The 24199-nt window shown below is 42.8% G+C and overlaps 1 protein-coding gene across 1 annotated transcript; it reads right to left on the reverse strand.

Moving 5' to 3' along the window:
- Positions 1-386: 386 nt before the first annotated feature.
- On the reverse strand, positions 387-5341 carry LOC100284983 (sigma factor sigB regulation protein rsbQ). Its single transcript, NM_001157878.2, has 2 exons — positions 4692-5341; positions 387-1089 (listed from the first exon to the last, which is right to left on the reverse strand). The coding sequence occupies exons 1-2, from the start codon at positions 5060-5062 to the stop codon at positions 645-647; spliced, it is 816 nt and encodes a 271-aa protein (NP_001151350.2). The 5' UTR covers positions 5063-5341; the 3' UTR covers positions 387-644.
- Positions 5342-24199: the final 18858 nt, after the last annotated feature.

Here is a 24199-nt window from a genome sequence, read left to right on the forward strand (position 1 = left end):
AAGAACAGCTTAGACGTTCAATAAACAAAAAAAGTAGAGCGGGAAAATAAGAATAAACAGAAGGATTACAACATATTTTGGATCCATAAGGGCATGTTCGCTTCTTCGGGAATGAACCCAGATTCAATCCAGCTCATCAAAATTTATATAAATTAGAGAAGTAATCCGGCTAGGAACCGTTCCAGGGCTCCAATCCGTGAAAACCGAACAGGGCCTAAATGGACGATATTAGAAACCAGTGGCGAAGCTAGAACAAATACTTACGAGAAGAACAGATTTACCTCGTGGATGCATGAGTTTATTATAGATGTGGAAATTTTTTAGTTAACTATAGATTTTTTATTTTTTAGATGTATTTACACCCCTTAACAACAATGTAGCTTCGCTTGTTTTTTCTCCTTTGCAAAGAAGCCCAGAACTATATAAGCAAACCCTACAGCGCAAAATGATCATCGACACCAACATATACCACATGGTAGTAGTTTCTGTTTCATGGAAAAAACACAAATGACATGAAGAGCTTCTCAAGGACTTAAGATGTCAGAGCATCCAACACGGTATCCTACATTAGACGAACAATAGATTACATGGTCATATATATATGCTACAATTTCCACATTGTCTTGTTGGAACGACTGGCCAACCTAGACTGCGATGTCATGCTGGATGTGCCGGAGTAAGACAGGGGTTACGATGTCTGGAGAGCTAAGCTGGGGAAGATGGCCTTCAGAGGGCATCACCTCCACGATGGAGTCGCCACCAAGGTGCCTGTGCAGGTACTCAGACACCACAACTGGCACCGCGAGATCCTTGGTGCTCTGAACAATGTGGCATGGGACACTAACGTGCGGGAGGAGGCTGCGCACATCGCTCTGGAAGATCGTCTGGGCAACATTTAGTGCAATGTCCGGACGTATATTGAAGAGTGTCCTGCTAAACTCCTGAACTGCCACTGATTCCATATCTCCTCCAACACACAGGGGTGCAAAACCTAAGCACCAGGCCTTGTAGTTTGATTGCATCGCCTCAAACAGCTCATCCAGCTCATCTTGCTCGAACCCGCCATAGTAGTCCACATCGTTGAGGTACCTATTTCGTCAGAAACAGAATTGAATAGGTGAGAGTAAATACAAGATGCAGTTAATACGTAAACAAAACCAGAAAAAGATAGAAGAAAACAGAGACCCAAAGAGCACCACTGATCCAAGAACAAAAGTCTTTCTGGGTCGAAAATGGATATTTCAGATATTCAGATGATGTTCACTATGCTGGTATCTTTTCATCAAAAAGGATTCATCATATAAAAAAGTAACTTATCAAGTACCAGAAGTGAAATTCATTTCTAAGTTTTATAATATATAAGCAGTGGCGGACGCAGGACGAAAATTCAGGGAGGGCCAAAAAGACCACATGAGAGACATGATTTTCTAGTTCGCCATGTCCATCGACCGCATGGGACAAGTCATATCGTTGCGACGAGCGAGATCTAGCTTGTCGAGCGGATTGATGTCATGTAAAAACAAAACAAGGGACGAAGGCGGCAGGAAGGGGCGAAGTCGGTGGCGTCGCATCGGGAATGGGTCGGCGGCGGAAACAGGACAGCGAGCAGACCGGTTTAGGTGGTGTCGAAAAGATTAGAGTTAGACAGGTAGATGCAAGGACTGGACCGAGAGGATCAGACGAGCAGGCTCATAACATGGTTGTTTTATGTCATGTTCTAAACCTTTATAGCTAACTGTTAACTGGTTTTAGCTGGGCTGTGGCATCTAACAACTAATATTTATTTGAGGAATATAACTAACAAATAGTTGATCCATTCTAAACCTCTCGACTAATTTTAGCAACTAGCTATTAGTTTTAGAGATTTAGAACAAGAATCTATACTATCTAAAACTTTGATTTTTTTCTACACTTAATACTAAATAATCATATACATAAAAGGGTGTACAAAATTGAGGGGGGGCCATGGCCTACTTTGCCCCCCCTATGGATCCGCCTCTGTATATAAGGAAGGTTCAGATGAAGTTGTGACTTCAGACAAAAAATTGTGATTTAATACCACTGAAACCTAACTTTATTGCAAAGAACACTGGCATGTGCCATCATACTATATATAATCATATAAAGAGCCAGGGAGGGGCTACCCTAGTGCAATATGACGTTAATTTATAGATCAAATGCCCATGTTTCACTATGATCTGAATTTTGCTGCAAGATGATCAGCTGAGAGTAATTTCCAAAAAATGACTCTTGTGCAAATTAGTACACATGTAAATCATGTGGTTAGAGGGCAATGGCACTGTGGATTCAACATGACCCTTCTGTATTTAACTCAAGTAAAATGTGGAAACTGTGGATTACTCAATCAAAATAGAAGGCCAATAATTGTTTTTTGATGAAACAGGAGGGGTGGATACCCCTACTGGAACTAATTAAAGTAAATATGTACAAGGAGTTTAAGGAGTTACAATTGAAAATTACATCTTTACTAATCTAAATGGTTTCGCTAGGAGCTAATGGCAGAGAATTTTTTTCCTTCTGCACTCTATGAAGTCATATCAAAAAGACCTTTGAAGTTATTGTAGCAGTTCATAACTGAAGGCTCTATGCCTTGGAAGAAGGCCAATAAAATTACTACGGAGGTTTATATCTGTTGTAGCCATGTAAAATCTGGAACTTGAACTTATGATTCAAGGATCAGTTAGAAACAACTTTAGGAGTTTATAAAGACAGCAAAATTTCAGTGACTTCACACATCCCAAGTTGTTAATGTCTCCTCCCAAAAAAACACATAATATCAATTTGAGAGAAATTAAATGAAAGGAAAGGACCGTTAGTGGTTTTTCAGGAAAATAAGACATGAGACAGAGCATTCTAAAAGGATTCAGTTATTGCATTACACAATAAAATGAACTCCAAACACCAACGTACCAAGAAGTGTACACACTTGCACTTTCCTTGCCTGCAAGTGAGTACAAGTCGAACTTAAATCTCAGATCCAATCCATATGATTTTACCATTTTTGTTTCTATTTGAAGAAAATGCTAAAATGAAACTTGGTAATGCAGATTAAGCTCCCAAATGCACTAGATTATTTCTATTCTTTGTCATTAGTTATGCATTCTCTAGTCTGCATGCTAGAAAAGAAAGGATGCACTTCAATTATGATAGTTGATCCTAGAATTCAACACATGTCAGAGTATTCAGATTTGTGCTGGCTACAGCATTGCATCATTTGCAGCTCACTACAGTTTTAAGCAAGGCACGTCTTTTGAAGGTTTGCAGCAAGGTAACATCATGAAAGGAAGATTTGGACATAATCCTGTCACCATATTAAGAAAAAAATATTTAATACCTCATAGCTGCAAGAAAAATAAAAAAAAAGATAGTTAAGGTGGGAAAATTACAAAAGGGCCAGATATGCATATCATGGCATTTTCCTTGCACTGCCTTTGTTAATTTGTTGTTTAACTCAAATCATTACCAGGGAACTACTATTGCTAAATACAAGAGTGAGATTCCCTGCAGAGTTCAAGGTGAACAACAAAGCTGAGCAAGGTCAATTTGCACATGTTTAACAACATGCTACACCTTACAATGGATTAGCTTTCAATACATGTTACAGTAGGAACACATAAGTGTTTGTTCTTCGAAAAAAGCCTATTACTATCTATATGAGTATTTGTCACCTCAACCAGGTTGGTTTTTATTTGAACCCAAATTGAATAATTATTGATCTTTAATCTCTACTGAACCAAACAGTCTCTAGTTTTAATTGCCTACACTGAATTATGGTAATCACCAATTGTCATCTTGTTTAAAAATCTTCAATCAACAACTAGGATTTCAGTTCTGCAAATTTTAGTGACAAGATCAATCTGGTGCTAGAGAAAAAGGTAACCTTGTATATATTGTGTACTGCACCTTATCGGTAGTTATTATGACCGTATGGCCCTATTTCATTCTCATCTCATCTGTTGAATTTCGGATCCAACAGTACAACACTCAACTACTATCAGTAACCAAATTTAAAGTATCAGTCATATTAACAGCTCTGAGTACTTGTAGATGACTGATCACCATCATCCATAAAGGTATCACGATTTGGGCGGCCCATACATCGGGCCACCTGATTTTGAAAGGTTAATCCAATATGTGATCCTCAAGTTCGAAATAGTGCGGTGGTAAGTGACAGAACACACTCACAATTATCAAAAGAAATAGTGCGGTGATAAGTGACAGAACACACTCACAATTATCAAAAGTTTTCGAGTATATCGACAGGAGTGGATCCTTCAAGAAAAGATGTCCACATGCTACTCTAGGAGGTCCTACTCTAGTCGCATGACTCGAGTGAACCACAAGCCATACATGTTGACAGCCATATGGCATATACAGTATAGAATTTCTGTTCCAAGTCCCTAACCGGGCTCTAATTTCCCAAACCCAAAAAGTTGCCGTCATGGGAACCGGGCTAGGGGTCCGTACCGGTACCTTCTAGTGCCTAGAGAGCGAGCGTATAGCTCAATTTACCAAAATTAAAGCACAACAGGGAAATCAAGAGCTGCCACAGTCGATTCGTTCGCCTGTTCCCAATTATGATGGTATGGATTGTGAACAGAGCAGGAAGTATATAATAGCAATAATAAATAAGAAAACAGGGGAAATTAAATAAAACTGAATACAATTACCTTGGGGACGCGGAGAGGAGCACGAGCTTGGTGAAGAGGTCAGGCCTGGAGATGGACGCGAGCGCGCCGATGATGGCGGAGACGGAGTGGCCGACGTAGATGCAGGATTGGACGCCGAGCTCCTGGAGGATGGCGAGGAGGTCGAGCGCGTAGCCCTCGAGCGTGGAGTAGCGGGAGAAGTCGAAGTAGTCCGGGTTGGTGGGGCCGGCGCCCATGGTGTCGAAGAGCACGACGCGGTAGTCGGCGACGAGGTGCGGCACCAGATGCTTCCAGACGGACTGGTCGGTGCCGAAGCCGTGCGCCAGCACGATGACCCCGCGCTTCCCCTCGCCCACCACGCGCAGGTTGTGCGCCTCCTCCACGATCCCCATGCCGTGGCGTGGGGGCTTCCTTGGTGGACGCGCTGGGCGGGACGGGAAGAGGAGAGACCGGGAGGGCAGAGGGGCAGACCGATACAGGGAGCAGAGCTGAGCCACGGAGGAGCAGTGGGAAACGGATGAATGGCCGGGGAACCTGCCGGTCGGGGAGGGGAACGCGCGCGGACCGGACGGACGCTACTGCTCCTGCTGCCCGTGTTTCGGCGACAGCGGCCAGCGGGACTAGGCGTGGGACGTGGTCACAGACTGGGTCGATAGGCGCGGCGGTTTGGTGGGGGCGGGGATCGCCTCACTCTGCAGTTGTCAACTTGCCATTGCCACTTGCCAGAATGCCAGTTTGCCGCTACGTCCTCCAAAAAGTTTGCGAATTGCAAATGGTACGCGGGCCGGCAGAGAACTATTCATAAAATTAATTTAGAGCTAACTATAAATTATGCTCCAACAACGTCTTAAACGAGCTCTCTAAATATACCAACATTCTATTCTACCGCTAGAAGTAGATTCTGGCCACCAAACACTTTGCTTCTTAGTCTGCTTCTACGAAAATCGCTTCTGTAAAAAAAACGTTAGAATTCGACAAGTCGTCGCGATAAGAGAAATACATGGCTTCCTAAATTCTAAACAGTACGGACAGTGGTGAAGCTAGAGCAAATTTAAAGGTGGTGCATTTAGTTTATGGATGCATAAGAATTTATTTTAGGTGTACATATATAGTGAAAATTTCAACCAATTCTATAGATTTTGTATTTTTAGGGGTTGCATTTGCACCATCTGGTTAGAGCGTAGCTTCGCCCCTGAGTACAGATCCATTCATCTTTTTCCGCACCCAAGCTCTATAATATTCATATTCTCGTGACAACTAGATTATCCACGAATCCATATTTAAAAAAACTCTTTAGAAAAAAAAACTGAACCAAACAGGCCCTAAGTATCTCTATCCGGTCGCTAGACTTGGTAAGCTGTTTTACACTCCCAATAGTCTATTTCACGTGTCAATCGCACTGTGAAATCATTTGCCGCCATCGAGTTCATGCATGTGTACAAGCGATGCACTTTGAATGACTTGAGATGTGAAAAGGATAAATTTATCATTCTCGTTTGACAAGTTTGAAGATGATCCATCCAAAAAATAGAGAAAACAGTCGATTGTGATTTATATCGAATAAAAATAATAATTAAGAAAAAGAATGATGATTATTAAACTTTATCATACAAATAAAACCAAATTTAAATCTACAAGTAATAACTAGAAAATTTGAGTTGGCATAATTTTTAAATATTTAATAACCTAATAATTGAGAAATGTTGAAGGAGATGATCTAAGGGGTGCAACGAGCAGTCGAGCACAATAAACATGTGTGCCACCAGACACAAATTCTATTGGGCATGGGTCTGAACGTATAATTGTGTCCAAAGATACAGTTGTGTGTTTTAACCTGGGTCTAACAGATGTTTTATAGTGGGCATGAAAAAGCTCTACCCGTGCACATGTGTGTGCAGAGTAACACTAACAAGTGAGGACCACATAACTAAGTATACATAATCAATTAAGGTTTCTCCCTTTCGTTGTTATTTCTAGGTGAGTATATTTTTTGTGGGTATATGTGTGCTCGCGGGTTTGTGGTGCCCGTGGATCATGGACGTCACTCATGGATCATGGATGTGAGCACCATAATCAATTAAGATGTTACTCTGTTGACAATCATTTATCACAAACTTGAACCACAAGAGCACATACCTACCTTGTGTTCACAGAACTCTTCATGGATTTACTGATAGTTGAAAAAACTTATACCAGCTACTTCTATGAATTAAGATAACTAATCTATGATAATCAAAGTGAACGGTTCTAAACATAGCATGAAGTCCACAAGGCATGTGAAGAGGCGATTAAAACTTGTTATAAAATTAAGAAACTCCAAAGTGATAGCATTGAATTATACCATTTGTCTAGAAACATGGTAGATAAATTTACTAAGTGGTTGTCATGTGATGTGACAGTTTGTGCATCGAGTGCTTGAGACCCACATGAAGCCTATAACCGCGGAGACCAATCCTATGTGATCAGAGATCATATGAAGTAGGATTGTAAAACAAGATGGTGGTAGACTAAGAGGAAAGACCCTTACTAGTTCTATCTCATATGTATGTCTTTTTCTTCTGTGAGGCATGTTGGTTTGTACTTGATGTGTTTCAAAGTGGCTTGTTGAAGCAAATATGTTGTCCTAATGGACATCTTTTGAGAAACACACCTATATGGGTTCGAATGTCAGTCACAGTTTGTGAGATTTGGATGATCTTTTATATACTCATGAAAGATTATAGAGTTTGACTTATATGCTTTAACCAGTGGGGAGACTTTTATCAAACTAGTACTAGTAAAGAGCTTTGGTGAAACTTATTTCATATAAAACTATCAATTCAAGGCATAGTCTATTATATAATTGGGAAGAAGTGTAACCTATATTCTAGATAGATGTGTAGCTTGATTGTCTCTACGGAAACACTAGTATATTAAATGACTCGGAAGTGAGAATATTACATAAGTGTCCTAGTATTTTGGTGGGGATTGCTAGATTTAATATAAACATGTCTTATATTATATTTAATAAAACTAAAGAAATCCTAGGAACATATTAAATTTGCCTGGACATTAGATCCCTACAAAGTCCTACGGGGCCGTCGGCAACCTCGAGGTTGTTCAGGGGTATTGGGGCCACCTAGAGCTATTAGGGGCCTCTTGGGTTTTTCGAGTGTGTGGGCGATCATGTTTTTAGAATATTACATACGAGTGTTGCAACGACCCACTACTCCCAAAAAACCTAGGATACGCGGTAGGAATGTTAGACAAAATAACCTAAGAAAGTATATCTATTCGATTCAAACTCCTCGTTAATTAAAATAAAGAGAGGTGGATCCATGTGTTGTTCTATAACTAATCCCGCACCTTTATAAATTTGTGGTGCTCTACCGTACAGGGTGATATCACAGCCAGTCAGCCACTTAATCTTGGCACTTTGCTGGTTTCTGCGTAAGATATCAGCTTGTGATTAGTGAATTAGTTGATTTTCTATGGACTAGCGGTGGAAGGACAAAGGAACAAGATGCAAGTGGCAAAGCTGATAGTGATAGGAACCAATACCGGTGAGCAACAGAAGCAAAGTAACTGGACATAACCTGGAGTATCTTTATGCCGTCTCTGTTAGAGCTCTTTCAATGGCTCTCTAAACAGATCTTTCAAAAAATCTATCACACGGCAGATTCCACTGTTTTCTCCGTAAAAATAGAAGGAGCCACCCCTAGAAAATGAGAGAAGATGAGACAAAAAAAGAGGCTTCTCTAGCTCTCTCATGTCATTTCCTCTACCATAAAAATAGGAGTTATGTTTCCAACTAAATGAGTTGCTCCTCCAGAGACTCATCCTGAGAACAAGGAATATGCTGTTTTTTACATGAGTCAGAGCTATAGGTAGAGCCGGTGATGCAAAAGCTCTACTAAGGAGCCTAAGTTTTAAATTGGATAACTCCGTTTTGCTCCTTTGGTGATTTAATTTTCCAAATAACCCGCTTGCATCCTTTTATTCTGGCTTTGTATGTTATCCAATAGTAAAGGTAGGTTACTCTAGATTGATTTTTTTAATGTTAAAAAATTTATTACTTTGTGACCTAAGCGCACCTCCAAGAGAGGCTCTAAACGTGACACTAATTTAAATATAGGACTCAAAACCATAAAACATTGTTGCAACAACGATCCTATTTTATAAAATTTCATCAAATGATTATATGACTCGATCTCTCGGATCCTAAATATAGTACCTCATAGCATCTTCAACAAGAAATTCTATATTTGAGTCCTCAAAATTAAAATAGGACCTAATTTAAAGTGTTTAGGGCCAAAAAAATGTTTGAAGTTTCAACAGTTAAGACATATATCAATTATTAGGAAATAAAATCATGTTATTTTAGAAATAAAAGGTTAGGAATAGTTATAAAATGAGAATATTGCTCTAGTATATGAGATAAACCTCAGGGATTGAGTCCTATAATCGTTTAATGAATTTTTGTAAAATATGGTCACCGTTGTAGTATGTTTTTGGTGTTACTATATTTCATAATAAGACATTGTTTAGGGCTCTTGTTGTAGATGCTCTCATATGAGCTCTATCCTTGTTTCACCAACCATTTATTTCCTAAAAATATGATTTATTTTCTAAATAGCATTATTTTAAGGCTTAATTGTTTAAGTAAAAATTTCTTTTGATGTCCTAAACACTTAAAATACGGTACTATTTCAAATTTTAGTACTCTATTTTAGAGTTTATTGGTGTAGATGCTATAAGAATAAACACGCTCATCATGTTTACTGTAGCAGCACGCCACCAATCGTCGTTGTCTCCTTTGGCCCTGTTTGTTTCACCTTTTTACATCTTCTGGCCACTAAAAGCCGCTACGAACTGTCAAACACTTAACTTTTCAGCCCGCTTCTATAAAAATTGAGTTGGTAAAAATCATAAAAAATCAACATGAACATAGAATCAGATAAGTCATGTAATAGTAGGTGTCACACCCAAGTTTTAGGGATCCAAAACCCGGGCGCGAAATAATCACCAGGTGTGTTAGGACAAGTCTCACACATATGATGAATCATGGTACAGAAACGAATGTCACGTCTTTACTATATAATAGGAGTTATGTACAAAATAAATAAATAAATACATCATATAAAGACAATGATCCAGCAACCCTAAAGTTGACTGGGAGACGATGGCCTAGACCTCTCACGAACTCGTCATAGCATCCTCCATGCGCCTCATCCTGCGGTACCTGCTCTTGACCTATGGGAAGTGAGACAGCAAGAATGAGCTCACATACGTTCATCGCTCAACAAGTTGTGAGGAATAATGTGCATGAACTCGCCAAAGGTGGGAGCTCATGTGAAGTGTAAGGCTTACCAAAAAGGATGGTTAGAGTTGAACATTGCTTTTAGTTGGTCAAAGTTTTATTAGCAGTTACTAAGTATAAGTAAATACCAATCCAATTAAGTAGTAGAACAAAAGTGATAACAACACCCGCAATGCAATGCATATGATAAATTAAATTTAGTTCCATAAATTAATCATATGAGGGTCCGAGCTGCTCATGACCGTGAGCATGGCTAGTATACCAGTTTTACACTCTGCAGAGGTTGCGCATCTTTACCTACAAGTCATGTTACCCATTTTGCCACGGGGTTGATCGGACCCCATACACCTCTACCAAGGAAGCGAGGCAGGGTACCACTACGAGGCCTTTACAAAGTTCCACTAGCTTTAGAAAACCCGCTACAGTTTATAGGAAGCTCCAGTGCAGGGACCTCTCGCCTGACCGCCATCGCAGCAAAATCAACCCAATGGCCTCCCTACACTGACCACTCTCCTACTGCCCTTGCCCCTTTCGGGTAAGGTAGTCCTCCACTAGCTTTCCTAATTAGTCAGCCAAGGGCGTCCCATACCACCCTTGTGGTAGCACTGTTTTCCCGGGTGATCGCTCCATGTTCCAATTAACATAATGATCTTAACATGAACAGTAAATAACAACTGATAATAAAAGTATAATCATGAATAATCATGTGTATCTCTATACCCAAAACCACATAAAGCAATAGCAGGTACTACCCGAAAATTTAGTGGTAAACAAGGTATAAAGATAGTCAAACCAGGGTTACCTGTTGGGTCCCATCAAAATTAACCTATGCAGATCATTATGATTAATAAGAATATGACTGGGTAAAAAGAAGTGATCAAGGGCACAACTTGTCTGGGACTTGAGATTCCAGGTACCAACTTGCTCTTAAGGTGACTCTTAAACTCGCTGCTAGTCGTAGCAATACAGACAAACATGGTATAAGCAAAATTAACATTACACCAAACATATGAACAAACTGCATAATAATAATCTACGCGTTGCTATGAGATCGTAGGTTCGAGAAGCACTAAAATTGGAGTTATGGTTATAAAGATATGATTTTCTAAAGTTTTAGGTGATTAAATGATAATAATATATTCTGTGTTTTATGTGAGAAACATATTAAAAAAAATAATTGATTCAACTTTAGGCTAAGTTATAACATAATCATGTTCCAGAAAAATTATAGATACTCCGTATTGAAATACTATATTAACATGTTAACCCAATAAACATAAGTTGAACAAATTAGTTAACTATTTTTGAGAATATGTTATATGATAAAATAATATTACTAAACTATAGAGAATTTTATTATGAGGCTAGCGCAACTAGAACGGGTCAATTCAGAGTTAAAACGTGAAAGATATGCATTAAATAAGATTTAGGATCACTTAATACTAATTTTACTAGCTCCAGGGATCAATTTGTAAATTTCCAGGGCCTAAACTGAATTACTTTTACACTCCCCTAGACGACGGGTTGATTCTGATAAAATAGAGGGGCTCTTTAGCAAATTACCGAGGTCAAAGGGGTATCCATCACTGTAACACCCTGAATTTGGGGTATAACATTTCTTTGCTCATATTCACAAATTCAGGTGTTACTCCTTTCATCTCATCTCCCCCAATCTCTTTTTTTCTCTTTTTCTGTAGAAGAAGGGTGGTTATTTTTTAATTGTAAAGGTAATTATAATCTAGTAGAAAAGAGAACAATGGCTGTTGCATCATGTTAGGAAGCATTTGTTTTTTTGTTTGATGAATGGTTTGCTTGATCTTTCATCTAATCATTTGTTTGCGCATAATGTCAAACTGAAATAAATAGAAAAGAGAAAGAAAAAGAAAAGAAAAAGAGAAACGAATTTCAGCCCAGCTCTCCTCCCTGGCCCACCTCGGCCGGCCCAGTCATCCCCCCTTCCCCCTCTCTTTTCCCCCGCTCGGCCCACCGCGCCAGAGCTCCCTCGCGGGCCCGCGCGCGTCGCGGCCCACCCCAGCTCCCCGCGGCGGCCCAGCGCGGCGCACCCCCTTCCCCAGCGCGCGCGCCCATCGCGCCAGCCTCTCTCCTCCCCGCGTGCGCGCGCAAGCGGCCCACGCGCGCTAGCCCAACGCGCCAGGGCGCGCGCCCCAGCCCAGCAGCCCCGCGCCAGCACCTGGCCCAGTCAGCGCGCACGTCGCGTGCGCAGCCGCTCGACCGCGCGAGGAGCACGCCCAGCGCGCCTGCTGCTGCCGCCGCCCGGTGGGTCCCACACGCCAGGACGCAGGGAGCCACTGTTTATCTCCTTGGAACCGCCAGACGCACGGTTTCTTCCGCCCGTCGCCCAGTTTTCTCGCCACGAACACCCGCGATCCCCTGCGCAGTTCTCGCCCATCGCTGCTTCGCCTCGCCGAACCGCAGCCCGGAGCGCCGCCGTCGCCGTGCAGGTCGCCTGCCTCTCGCCGTCGAGGTGAGCTCGCCCCGCCCTCTCTCTCCTTCCCCATCCTACCTTCCCCTCGACGCACCCTCTCGGCCGAGCCTCTTTTCCCCAGCCTGCGTGGCCGACGCTTGGCCTTCTGCTCGCCGCGGATGCGCGTTGGCTGCCAAGTTTTCTCCCTGCTCGGTCCACTGCCAGCCCCCATGGTCGAGCCTCTCCATCGCGTCATTCCTCCGCCCGCCCAGCCAAGGCCTCTCCTGCGTGCGGCTCTGCTACTCCCCTCCGGCCAGCGCGCAGCCCAGTTCCTTTGCGCATGACTGGATTCCCTGTCGTCGCGAATCGCAGCACGTAGCAAGCCGGTGTCCCGGCGTGCAGACCCCGCGCGCCCTCGCCCTGCTCCTTCGCACAGCCGCGTCGACGTAGCAGCAGCGTCCCGTCGCCGGCGAGCCCAGTCCCTGCGCGCCGTGGCCGAGTTGCTGCGCGCTCAGCACGCCCAGCCGCGTTGACGTTTAGCGCCGTAGCAGCCGTTCGCCATCGAACCTCGCCCCTGCGCGTCGCGTACTCGTCAAGTCTCACGCGCGCAATTTCGCACGTGATCACAGGTATCGCGCGCGCCGTCGTCGTTGTTTGCAGAGTCCTCGCGCTGTTTCGCGCGTGTCGTGCGCGCAATCTGCGCGCAATAATTAATCACTTCGCTATATCATCCGTTCGCGTTAGTCAATTAATCCTCGTATTAATCATCGATTAATTGATAATTTATTTTATCTAAAATATCCCACCCAGGAAATTTATGTTAACTAAGCTGAACTTAGAGAATATAGTTTTCGCATTTAAGCGTAATATAGGTTGTTCGTCGTCACGTCATTATTTAGCCGCGGTTTGTTAATTATTTAATGTGTCGTGCGTCGCACAACTAGTGCGCGCGCTCGCGTTTGCTTGCGCGGAGAGCGTCGACGGGACTCCGTCTACGTTCGCCTACCCCTCGTCTACCCCTAGACGACTCTCGTCTACCCCCCGTCTACCCCTCGTCTAACCTCCATGTGCGTTCGTGTCGTTCGCCATCGCCCGCGCATCGCACATTAAATCGTCGCGTGCTGTTCGCGCGCGTTGCGCGTGCTATTCGCACGTTAATAATTCATCTCACCTAGAATAGCTCACGCTAATTAAATATATATTTAAGCAACGGTTATTCGAACAACAAACTAATCGGGACTAAGTAGTAATTTTACTCGGCATGTGATTATTGTCCGTTAATATGATTACGTCGAATTAAATATTATAATTCACATTCGCTTAGTGTAAACGTGATATCCCTCGACCGTAGCGTCAGTCGTTTCAGTTCCGTTCTCGCGTAGTCGTAGATGCGAATTCTATGTCGAGTGCTTATTTATTTGATCTATATTATTGAATGGTGTATTGTTTTCTTCCATTTCAAGAATTTTAGTTGTATGTTTGCACTCGCGTAGATATCGGGCCGTTCGTGGAGTCTAAGGGAATTGCAGGAGAAGACCCTGAGCAGCAGCAGCTTGGTGAAGGCAAGTGTCCTCTGACCCATTATGTCCCATTTACTTTATAATACACTATCCCGCATACTACGAACAACCTAAGGATTTACTAGCTTTCTATTTACCTTGTCCTTGATTTACCTTTTGGGTTACTATGATTAGCTACATGCTAGCGCTTTATTTTAACCAATGAACATGATGAGATACAATGATGATACTATGATTTTATTTTGGTTATGATGATATACTTGTGGCATTTAGGGGACTCGGGCTGTTTCCCGAGTACCTCTCCGTAAGGACCTGTTCATTGAGAGACCACCCGGGATAACAGTGCAACCATGAGGGTGAAATGGGATGCCCTTAGCTAATTAATTAGAGGAACTAGAGGTGTAGTTGCTTCGCCGTCGTGCCGTCAATGGGGTCCAGGCACAATGCTTGCTCTGCCGAGGCTGAGTGCCGAGGTTCTTTCGTTTTGCTTTTGTTAGTCACTCTCCTGCGGGGAGGAGTATTGTGTTTATCAAACTGGAGAAACCTAACGGGCGGCTACGATCTCTAGGGAATCTTTGTAACAGCTACGTAGTGATACCCTGCCGGACCACATAGGAAGTGATCAATGGGGATTAGCTCTCCCCGGGCAGAAAGGGAATCATGACTCGTGGGTAAAGTGTGCGACCTCTGCAGAGGGTAATGAAACTGATATATCAGCCGTGCTCACGGTTAAGAGCAGCCTTGGGATCCTCTTTGATTAGAGATACAGATGGTTCGAGATACAATGGTTCTATTAATGTTTTTGGTTCGGTGATGACCATGATGTTTCCTCGATGAGGAAATGACTCATGGGATGGTTATATGATAAAACTTGGCTTCCACTAATAATAAATGCCTGACCAACTAAAAGCAATCTACTTTGACCTTAACCCCACATAAAGCTAGTCCACTTCAGCCAAACGGGCCATTTGCTGAGTACGTTGATGTGTACTCATCCTTGCTTTACCACAAAACACCAGGTTGTCCACATTGCAACCACTGCTCAGGAGAAGACGAAGTCGTGGAAGGAGACTTCTAGGAGTTTCAAGACTACGACGAGTTTTAGGTGTGGGTTGGCGTCTGTAACACCCACTTTGTAATTTGTTAGAAATAATATCAATAGAGAAATAATTTCTCCTTATGTGAGTTTAACCTTTGTGCATCATCACATGTGTACACCCTAGGTAAAAACAAATAATTAATAACATAAAAGCCACTAAATTATGCATCATGCTGGGATTTTCTTTTGAGTGCATATTGTGACAAAATAAAATAATAAATGTGATAAGAAATATATTAAAATCCAAAGTGGAATTTAAAATCCAAAAGAAATTGTAGAATCTAGAAAAAGAGAAGAAAATAAGAATTTTGGGGATAAAAATAAGTAAATAAAAATATATTGGTCATCCACTCAAAGCTTGAATTTGTACACTTGACACAATGTTGAAATTTGTATTCAAAATTCAAATTTGAATTCAAAATAGTTAAGAACAAAAGAAAACAAGAAAAGAATAAATAGAAAAGGGGAAAAGAGCTTACCTGGGCCAACAAACATGTTTTCGGCCCACCTGGAAAACCCTTCGCGCAGCTATCACCGCGCTCGGCCCAACGCCCTCGCGCGCCGACAGATGGGGCCCGCGTGTCAGTCTTCTGTCCACCGTTCTGCGCGCATTGTCTCGCTTCCACGTGGGGCCACGCTGTCATCGCCCAGCTCCGCGCGGAGGTCGCACGATTCAACCACCTCCGCCGCGCTCGCCGTAGGAATCGGACGCCGTGGCCCCGTTCTCGCGCGGACTCGCGGGACCATAAAGGTCGGGCACGGGCCCCCCCTCAACTGCCTCCTCATCCTTCACCTCGCCGCCAACTCGCCTGAGCCCCATCGCAGCTGACCGAACACAGTCGCCGTTATCACCGATAGGAGAGGAGCGAGGGATAGAGCTTCGACGTGGGTCCGCGTCGAAAAAAAAAAGCTTGCCGGAGCTCCGCCGTAGCACGCCATAAAGTTTTCCGGCCTCGCCTGGGTGAATCGTCGATCGAACCTGCTGGGAATCGCTCGCCGGTGTTCGATTTCCGCCGCGCTGCGTGGACAACTGCCTCCGTACCATCAAACACCGTCGGGTAACTACTCCACTTGCCCAGCTTTGTCTCCGCTACGTGTATGTTGGCTTAGATCGAAGCTTTAGGCTCAGGATCGGGTGATGGGGGTTTCCGGCGATGGCGCTCCGCCGCGGGTGGGCAAGCGCCGCCGTCTCAGGCAGCGGGTGGGGGACGAGAGCCGTGGACCGTCGGATCGGTGCGGACGGCTGAGATTAGGTTAGAGAATCCCCTTCGTGGGATTCAGTCTTGTCCACCGGATCGCGATCGGGCGGTCGAGGATGGATCTAGGGCACTTTAAATCGACACCGTTTGTTTCTAATCCAACGCATAGCACTGCGTACCGGTTCGCCCGTAGATAGATCTAATGTGGGCCGTAGGGTTTTCATCCGACGGCTAGGATCCATTCATACCCCTTCGATCGGCCCACTTTGCTAAAGAGACCCCCGAAGAGAGTCAAATTAACCCGCCGTCCCTCTCTACTGTTCCCTGTGTCTGCAGAACTTTACACCGAGACCCCTGTGCTTCCCATTAATTGAGGCCTAGTCCAGAGCATAATAAAATCAGGGAAAATGATTATTAATAGATTTTTAATAGGAAAATAATTCCTAGAACTTCAATAATTCATAGAAAATTCATCCTAACTCCAAATTAATCCATTCCAGTTCCTAAAATTTTGTAATTTTATTCTTTATCACCTAGAGCCTCTGTTATGTCATGAAAACAGTAAGAAATTTATTTATCACTTAATCCTATTTAAAGCACATAAAATCTTTGAAAATGCATAACTTAAATTCTATAACTCCAAAAATTATGATTCTTGTTCCTAGAATTTTATTTTAAGGTGTAGATTATTACTGTGTATTTTGTTTATATGTTTGGTGTAATGTTAATTTTCCCTATATCCTGTGCTTGTTTGTATTGTGACGAGTAGAAGAGCCCGTTGCTGGGGATCCTGGTGAGCAGCAGGTTGAAGTAGCTGAGCAGGAGCTCATTGAAGGCAAGTTGTGCCCTTGACCACTTTTTACCCAATAATGTTCTTTAATATCATCTATCCATGCATAGGTTAATTTTGATGGGACCCAATAGGTCACCCTAGATTGTTTATCTCATTACCTTGTTTACCCCTGAATCACTGGGTAGTTTGCTATTGCTTTACATGGTTTTGGGATAATCATTTATTATATCTATGTTCCAATTATTCTTGTTATTCTGTTTATGTTCATGTTGAGATCATTAATGTTAATTGGAACATAGAGCTTAACTTGAGAACCACGTGCCACCACAAGGGTTTAATGGGACGCCCTTGGCTGACTAATTAGGAAAGCTAGTGGAAGACTACCTTACCCGAAAGGGGCAAGGGCAGTAGGGGAGTGGTCAGTGTAGGGAGGTCCCTCGTTGATTTTGCTGCGATGGCGGTCAGCCAGGAACCCTGCATTGGAACTTCCTATAAACTGTAGCGGGTTGTCGGAAGCTAGTGGAACTTTGTAAAGGCCTCGTAGTGTTGCCCTGCCGCGCTTCCTAGGTAGAGGTGTATGGGATTCGCGACCCCTTGGCAGATGGGTAGCATGACTTGTGGGTAAAGGGTACAACCTCTGCAGAGTGTAAAACTGGTATACTAGCCGAGCTCACGGTCATGAGCAGCTCAGGACTCTCTGATGTTTAAATTATGGAACTTAAATTCAATTTTGTCATATGCATTGCATGGGTTTATTATTAATTTGTTCTATTACTTTATTTAAGGTTTGGTATTTACTTACACTTAGTAATTGCTAATAAAATTTTGACCAACTTATAAAAGCAATGCTCAGCTTCAACCTCTATTTCATTGATCAGCCTTACACTTCATGAACTCCCACCTTTGGTGAGTTCATGTCACATTATTCCCCACAACTTGTTGAGCGATGATCATGTGTGAGCTCACCCTTGCTGTCTCACACCCCCCACAGGAGAAGAGCAGGTGGTTCAGGAGGAGCCACAAGGCGAGGAGTATGATCTGATCTAGGTGGCGTTTCTCAGTTGACATTGGCGCCAACGATCCTTAGTTCGTTTTATGTTTATTCTTTTATTTTGTAATAAGTCTTCCGCTATGTAATAAATACTCTGATGTTATTGACATTTATCTCTATACACTCTGTTATTATATATGTTGTCTTCTTGGCGCATGTATGAGATGCACCTGGCTTTGTTCCTTAAAGCCGGGTGTGACAGAAGTGGTATCAGAGGAAATGTTGACTGTAGGACGAAACCTACATAGAAATGGACAAAACCCTTACCTACTTACCTTCTTCTGATTCATTCTATACTTACCTTACTCTGATTCTCTCTATACTTATCTTGATCATGTCTCACCTTCTACTGTTCTACTCTGATTATTCTTATCTTTTCTACTTCAAGACAAGATGGATTTCACACTTTGGAATCCTACAACTATGAACTTTTTCAGAGATAGGGAACCTAAGACGAAATTAAAATTATTTTCTCTATTAAAAATGTTGGTTGATTGTTCTGATGATCAATGTCTGATTTGCTTCTTTGATTGATTGAAATAGTATAGACGGGCATCTTAGCATGTACCACCATAAGGTAATGTATTAGCTTTAGTGGATAACACACTAATCTACTTAGCTAATAAATCCCCCGCAGTAACATTCCTCATAATTACTCGCCTTATCTACAATTCTTCCTTTCTTACCCTGTATCTCTAACCTAGATGGGCTACCCCTATAGTGTTAGAAGAGAGCACTATAGACGTGATCCTTGGTATGTCATGGTTAAGAAAGGCAAAGGAGGTTTATTCATTGTGCTAAAGGAACCATAGAACTCACCAGTTCCAAAGGAGAAAGATTTGAAGTTGGAATTGCAGTAACTACCGCCACCAGACTAGCGACATTCTTAGTAGATGGGAAGTTTGTTGGTGTCAACATCCGTATGGTTAGAGATTTTTTTTCGGATGTCTTCCCAGAAGAGTTACCAGGGATGCCACCATATAGGGAAGTTGAGTTTGTCATTGACCCCTTACCTGGGACTACCCCTACTTTCAAACGACCATACAGGAGGTCTGTAGAAGAGTTAAAGGGACTGAAGAAGCAATTAACAGAATTACAAGAGGCTGGGTACATTCGTCCGAGTTCCTCACCTTGGGGAGCACCGGTACTGTTTGTACAGAAGAAGGACGGATCACAGCGGATGTGTGTGGATTATAGGTCCCTTAATGACGTTATCGTGAAGAACAAGTACCTGTTACCCCGCATTGAAGATTTATTTGATCAGATGAGATGTGCAAGGGTATTTTCGAAGATTGAACTCCGACCGGGTTATCACCAAATGAAGATTAGGCCATCGGATATTCCCAAGACGATTTTATCGACCCGATATGGTTTATATGAGTTCACCATTATGTCATTTGGACTAACCAATACACCAGCCTATTTTACGGAACTGAAGAATAAGGTGTTCATGATCTAGACATATTCGTCGTGGTTTTCATCGACGATAATTTTTATTTATTCCAAGAGTGATAGTGATCATGAGGAACATCTGAGATTGGTGCTACAAAAGCTAAGAGATAATCAACTCTACGCCAAGTATAGCAAATGCGAGTTCTGGATTGACGAGGTGTCATTCCTTGGACATATCATTTCTAATGGTGGAATATCAGTGGATCCTGCTAAGGTTAAGGAGATAATGGAGTGGAGAGTACCCACTACAGTTACTGAGATTCGGAGTTTCTTGGGACTAGCAGGATATTATCGGAGATCTATTGAAGGATTTTCTAAGATCGCTAAGCCTATGACATCGCTTCTGGAGAAGGGAAGAGAGTTTAAGTGGGACAAGAAGTACCAAGATAGCTTCGATCAATTAAAGGAGAGGTTAATGTCGCCACCAGTATTGGTTATGCCAGATCTACAGAAAGGATTTGATATCTATTGTGATGCATGTGGCCAAGGCTTAGGATGTGTGCTCATGCAGGAAGGACATGCGATTGCCTATGAGTCTCGTCAGTTACGGAAACATGAATTGAACTACCCCACTCATGACTTAGAACTGGCAGCCGTTGTGTATGCTCTTAAGATATGGAGACATTATATCATGGGAACCAAGTGTCAAGTATGCATGGATCATAAGAGTTTGAAGTATATATTCACTCAAAAGGATCTCAACCTTAGGCAACGCCGTTGGTTGGAGCTTATTAAGGATTATGATTTGGAGATTCACTATCACCCGGGCAAGGCAAATTTGGTTGCAGATGCCTTGAGTCAAAAGGAGCATGTTCATTCAGCTGTTGTTGCCCAGCTACCCGATGAGATTGTTGAGGATTTTAGGAGACTTAACCTGGGGATAGTTGCTCACACTGAAGGAGTTATTGATGTGGAACCTACCTTGGAGCAAGAAATCCGCAGAAGGACAGATTGGTGATGCTAAGATACAAGAAATTAGGGATCTGATTACTGAAGGTCGAGGTCCAAAATTCACGGAAGATGAACAAGGCACTGTGTGGTTCAAGGACAGGATATGTGTTCCTGATATTGAAAGCCTTCGTGAGACTATTTTAAAGGAGGCCCATGACTCGGATAGTTCTATTCATCCTGGCAGTACCAAGATGTATCAGGATTTGAAGCGGAAGTATTGGTGGTATGGATTGAAGAGAGATGTAGCTGCACATGTGGCTATGTGCGATGTATGTCAAAGAGTTAAGGCTGAACACCAGAGACTAGTTGGACCATTGCACCCACTTAAGATACCCGAGTGGGAGTGGAAAGAGAATGGTAAGGATTTCATTACCAGATTGTCTCGCACCTCGAAAGGATATGATTCTATATGGGTTATTGTGGAAAGACTGACCAAAGTGGCTCATTTCATTCCGGTCAAGACTACTTATAAGGTATCTCAATTGGCAGAGTTATATATGGCTCGGATTGTGTCTCTACATGGTGTATCGAAGAAGATCATTTTGGATAGAGGATCACAGTTTACCCCCAGATTTTGGAAAAGTTTTCATGAGAGTGCGGATGATAAGTTGAATTTTAGCACAGCTTATCACCCTCAGACTGAAAGGACTAATCAAGTATTGGAAGACATGTTGAGAGCTTGTACCCTTCAGCATGGTAGTAGTTGGGACAAGAGTCTACCTTATGCTGAGTTCTCATATAATAATAGTTACCGGGCCAGTCTGAAGATGTCACTGTTCGAGACCCTATATGGTAGGAAATGCAGGACTCCTCTATATTGGATCAGACTAGGGGAAGACAATTCTTTGGACCTAAACTTATTCAAGAGGTAGAAGAACAAGTCTGTATAATCAGGGAGAACTTCAGGGTAGCTCAGACCAGGCAAAAGAGCTACGCTGATAATAGAAGGAGACCACTGGAAATTTGAGGAAGGTGATTATGTGTACCTCAATATGTCACCCCTTCGTGGAATGAGGAGATTCAAAGTCAAGGGCAAATTGTTCCCTCGCTATATTGGACCATTCTGAGTTTTTAGGCAAGTTGGAGAGATGGCCTATCAACTCGAGCTACCTGCTACTCTATCTGATGTGCATAACGTGTTCCACATATCTCAACTTAAGAAGTGTCTCCGTGTCCCTGAGGAACAGTTACCCATGGAAGAGCTTAGTGTTCAGGGTGATTTGACTTATACGGAGTACCCGATCAAGATTCTTGATACTTTAACTCGAGTTACAAGAAATAAGGTGATAAAGATGTGTAAAGTGCAATGGAGTCACCACGGTGAAGATGAAACAACTTGGGAGAGAGAAGAAGAGCTTCGCATAGATTTTCCCCACCTTTTCCCTAGATCTTCTTAATCTCGAGGACGAGATTATTTTTAAGGGGGGTAGGATTTGTAACACCCACTTTGTAATTTGTTAGAAATAATATCAATAGAGAAATAATTTCTCCTTATGTGAGTTTAACCTTTGTGCATCATCACATGTGTACACCCTAGGTAAAAACAAATAATTAATAACATAAAAGCCACTAAATTATGCATCATGCTGGGATTTTCTTTTGAGTGCATATTGTGACAAAATAAAATAATAAATGTGATAAGAAATATATTAAAATCCAAAGTGGAATTTAAAATCCAAAAGAAATTGTAGAATCTAGAAAAAGAGAAGAAAATAAGAATTTTGGGGATAAAAATAAGTAAATAAAAATATATTGGTCATCCACTCAAAGCTTGAATTTGTACACTTGACACAATGTTGAAATTTGCATTCAAAATTCAAATTTGAATTCAAAATAGTTAAGAACAAAAGAAAACAAGAAAAGAATAAATAGAAAAGGGGAAAAGAGCTTACCTGGGCCAACAAACATGTTTTCGGCCCACCTGGAAAACCCTTCGCGCAGCTATCACCGCGCTCGGCCCAACGCCCTCGCGCGCCGACAGATGGGGCCCGCGTGTCAGTCTTCTGTCCACCGTTCTGCGCGCATTGTCTCGCTTCCACGTGGGGCCACGCTGTCATCGCCCAGCTCCGCGCGGAGGTCGCACGATTCAACCACCTCCGCCGCGCTCGCCGTAGGAATCGGACGCCGTGGCCCCGTTCTCGCGCGGACTCGCGGGACCATAAAGGTCGGGCACGGGCCCCCCCTCAACTGCCTCCTCATCCTTCACCTCGCCGCCAACTCGCCTGAGCCCCATCGCAGCTGACCGAACACAGTCGCCGTTATCACCGATAGGAGAGGAGCGAGGGATAGAGCTTCGACGTGGGTCCGCGTCGAAAAAAAAAGCTTGCCGGAGCTCCGCCGTAGCACGCCATAAAGTTTTCTGGCCTCGCCTGGGTGAATCGTCGATCGAACCTGCTGGGAATCGCTCGCCGGTGTTCGATTTCCGCCGCGCTGCGTGGACAACTGCCTCCGTACCATCAAACGCCGTCGGGTAACTACTCCACTTGCCCAGCTTTGTCTCCGCTACGTGTATGTTGGCTTAGATCGAAGCTTTAGGCTCAGGATCGGGTGATGGGGGTTTCCGGCGATGGCGCTCCGCCGCGGGTGGGCAAGCGCCGCCGTCTCAGGCAGCGGGTGGGGGACGAGAGCCGTGGACCGTTGGATCGGTGCGGACGGCTGAGATTAGGTTAGAGAATCCCCTTCGTGGGATTCGGTCTTGTCCACCGGATCGCGATCGGGCGGTCGAGGATGGATCTAGGGCACTTTAAATCGACACCGTTTGTTTCTAATCCAACGCATAGCACTGCGTACCGGTTCGCCCGTAGATAGATCTAATGTGGGCCGTAGGGTTTTCATCCGACGGCTAGGATCCATTCATACCCCTTCGATCGGCCCACTTTGCTAGAGACCCCCGAAGAGAGTCAAATTAACCCGCCGTCCCTCTCTACTGTTCCCTGTGTCTGCAGAACTTTACACCGAGACCCCTGTGCTTCCCATTAATTGAGGCCTAGTCCAGAGCATAATAAAATCAGGGAAAATGATTATTAATAGATTTTTAATAGGAAAATAATTCCTAGAACTTCAATAATTCATAGAAAATTCATCCTAACTCCAAATTAATCCATTCCAGTTCCTAAAATTTTGTAATTTTATTCTTTATCACCTAGAGCCTCTGTTATGTCATGAAAACAGTAAGAAATTTATTTATCACTTAATCCTATTTAAAGCACATAAAATCTTTGAAAATGCATAACTTAAATTCTATAACTCCAAAAATTATGATTCTTGTTCCTAGAATTTTATTTTAAGGTGTAGATTATTACTGTGTATTTTGTTTATATGTTTGGTGTAATGTTAATTTTCCCTATATCCTGTGCTTGTTTGTATTGTGACGAGTAGAAGAGCCCGTTGCTGGGGATCCTGGTGAGCAGCAGGTTGAAGTAGCTGAGCAGGAGCTCATTGAAGGCAAGTTGTGCCCTTGACCACTTTTTACCCAATAATGTTCTTTAATATCATCTATCCATGCATAGGTTAATTTTGATGGGACCCAATAGGTCACCCTAGATTGTTTATCTCATTACCTTGTTTACCCCTGAATCACTGGGTAGTTTGCTATTGCTTTACATGGTTTTGGGATAATCATTTATTATATCTATGTTCCAATTATTCTTGTTATTCTGTTTATGTTCATGTTGAGATCATTAATGTTAATTGGAACATAGAGCTTAACTTGAGAACCACGTGCCACCACAAGGGTTTAA

The sequence above is a fragment of the Zea mays genome, chromosome 9, assembly GCF_902167145.1.
Source record: "Zea mays cultivar B73 chromosome 9, Zm-B73-REFERENCE-NAM-5.0, whole genome shotgun sequence".
NCBI classification, from domain to species: Eukaryota; Viridiplantae; Streptophyta; class Magnoliopsida; order Poales; family Poaceae; genus Zea; species Zea mays.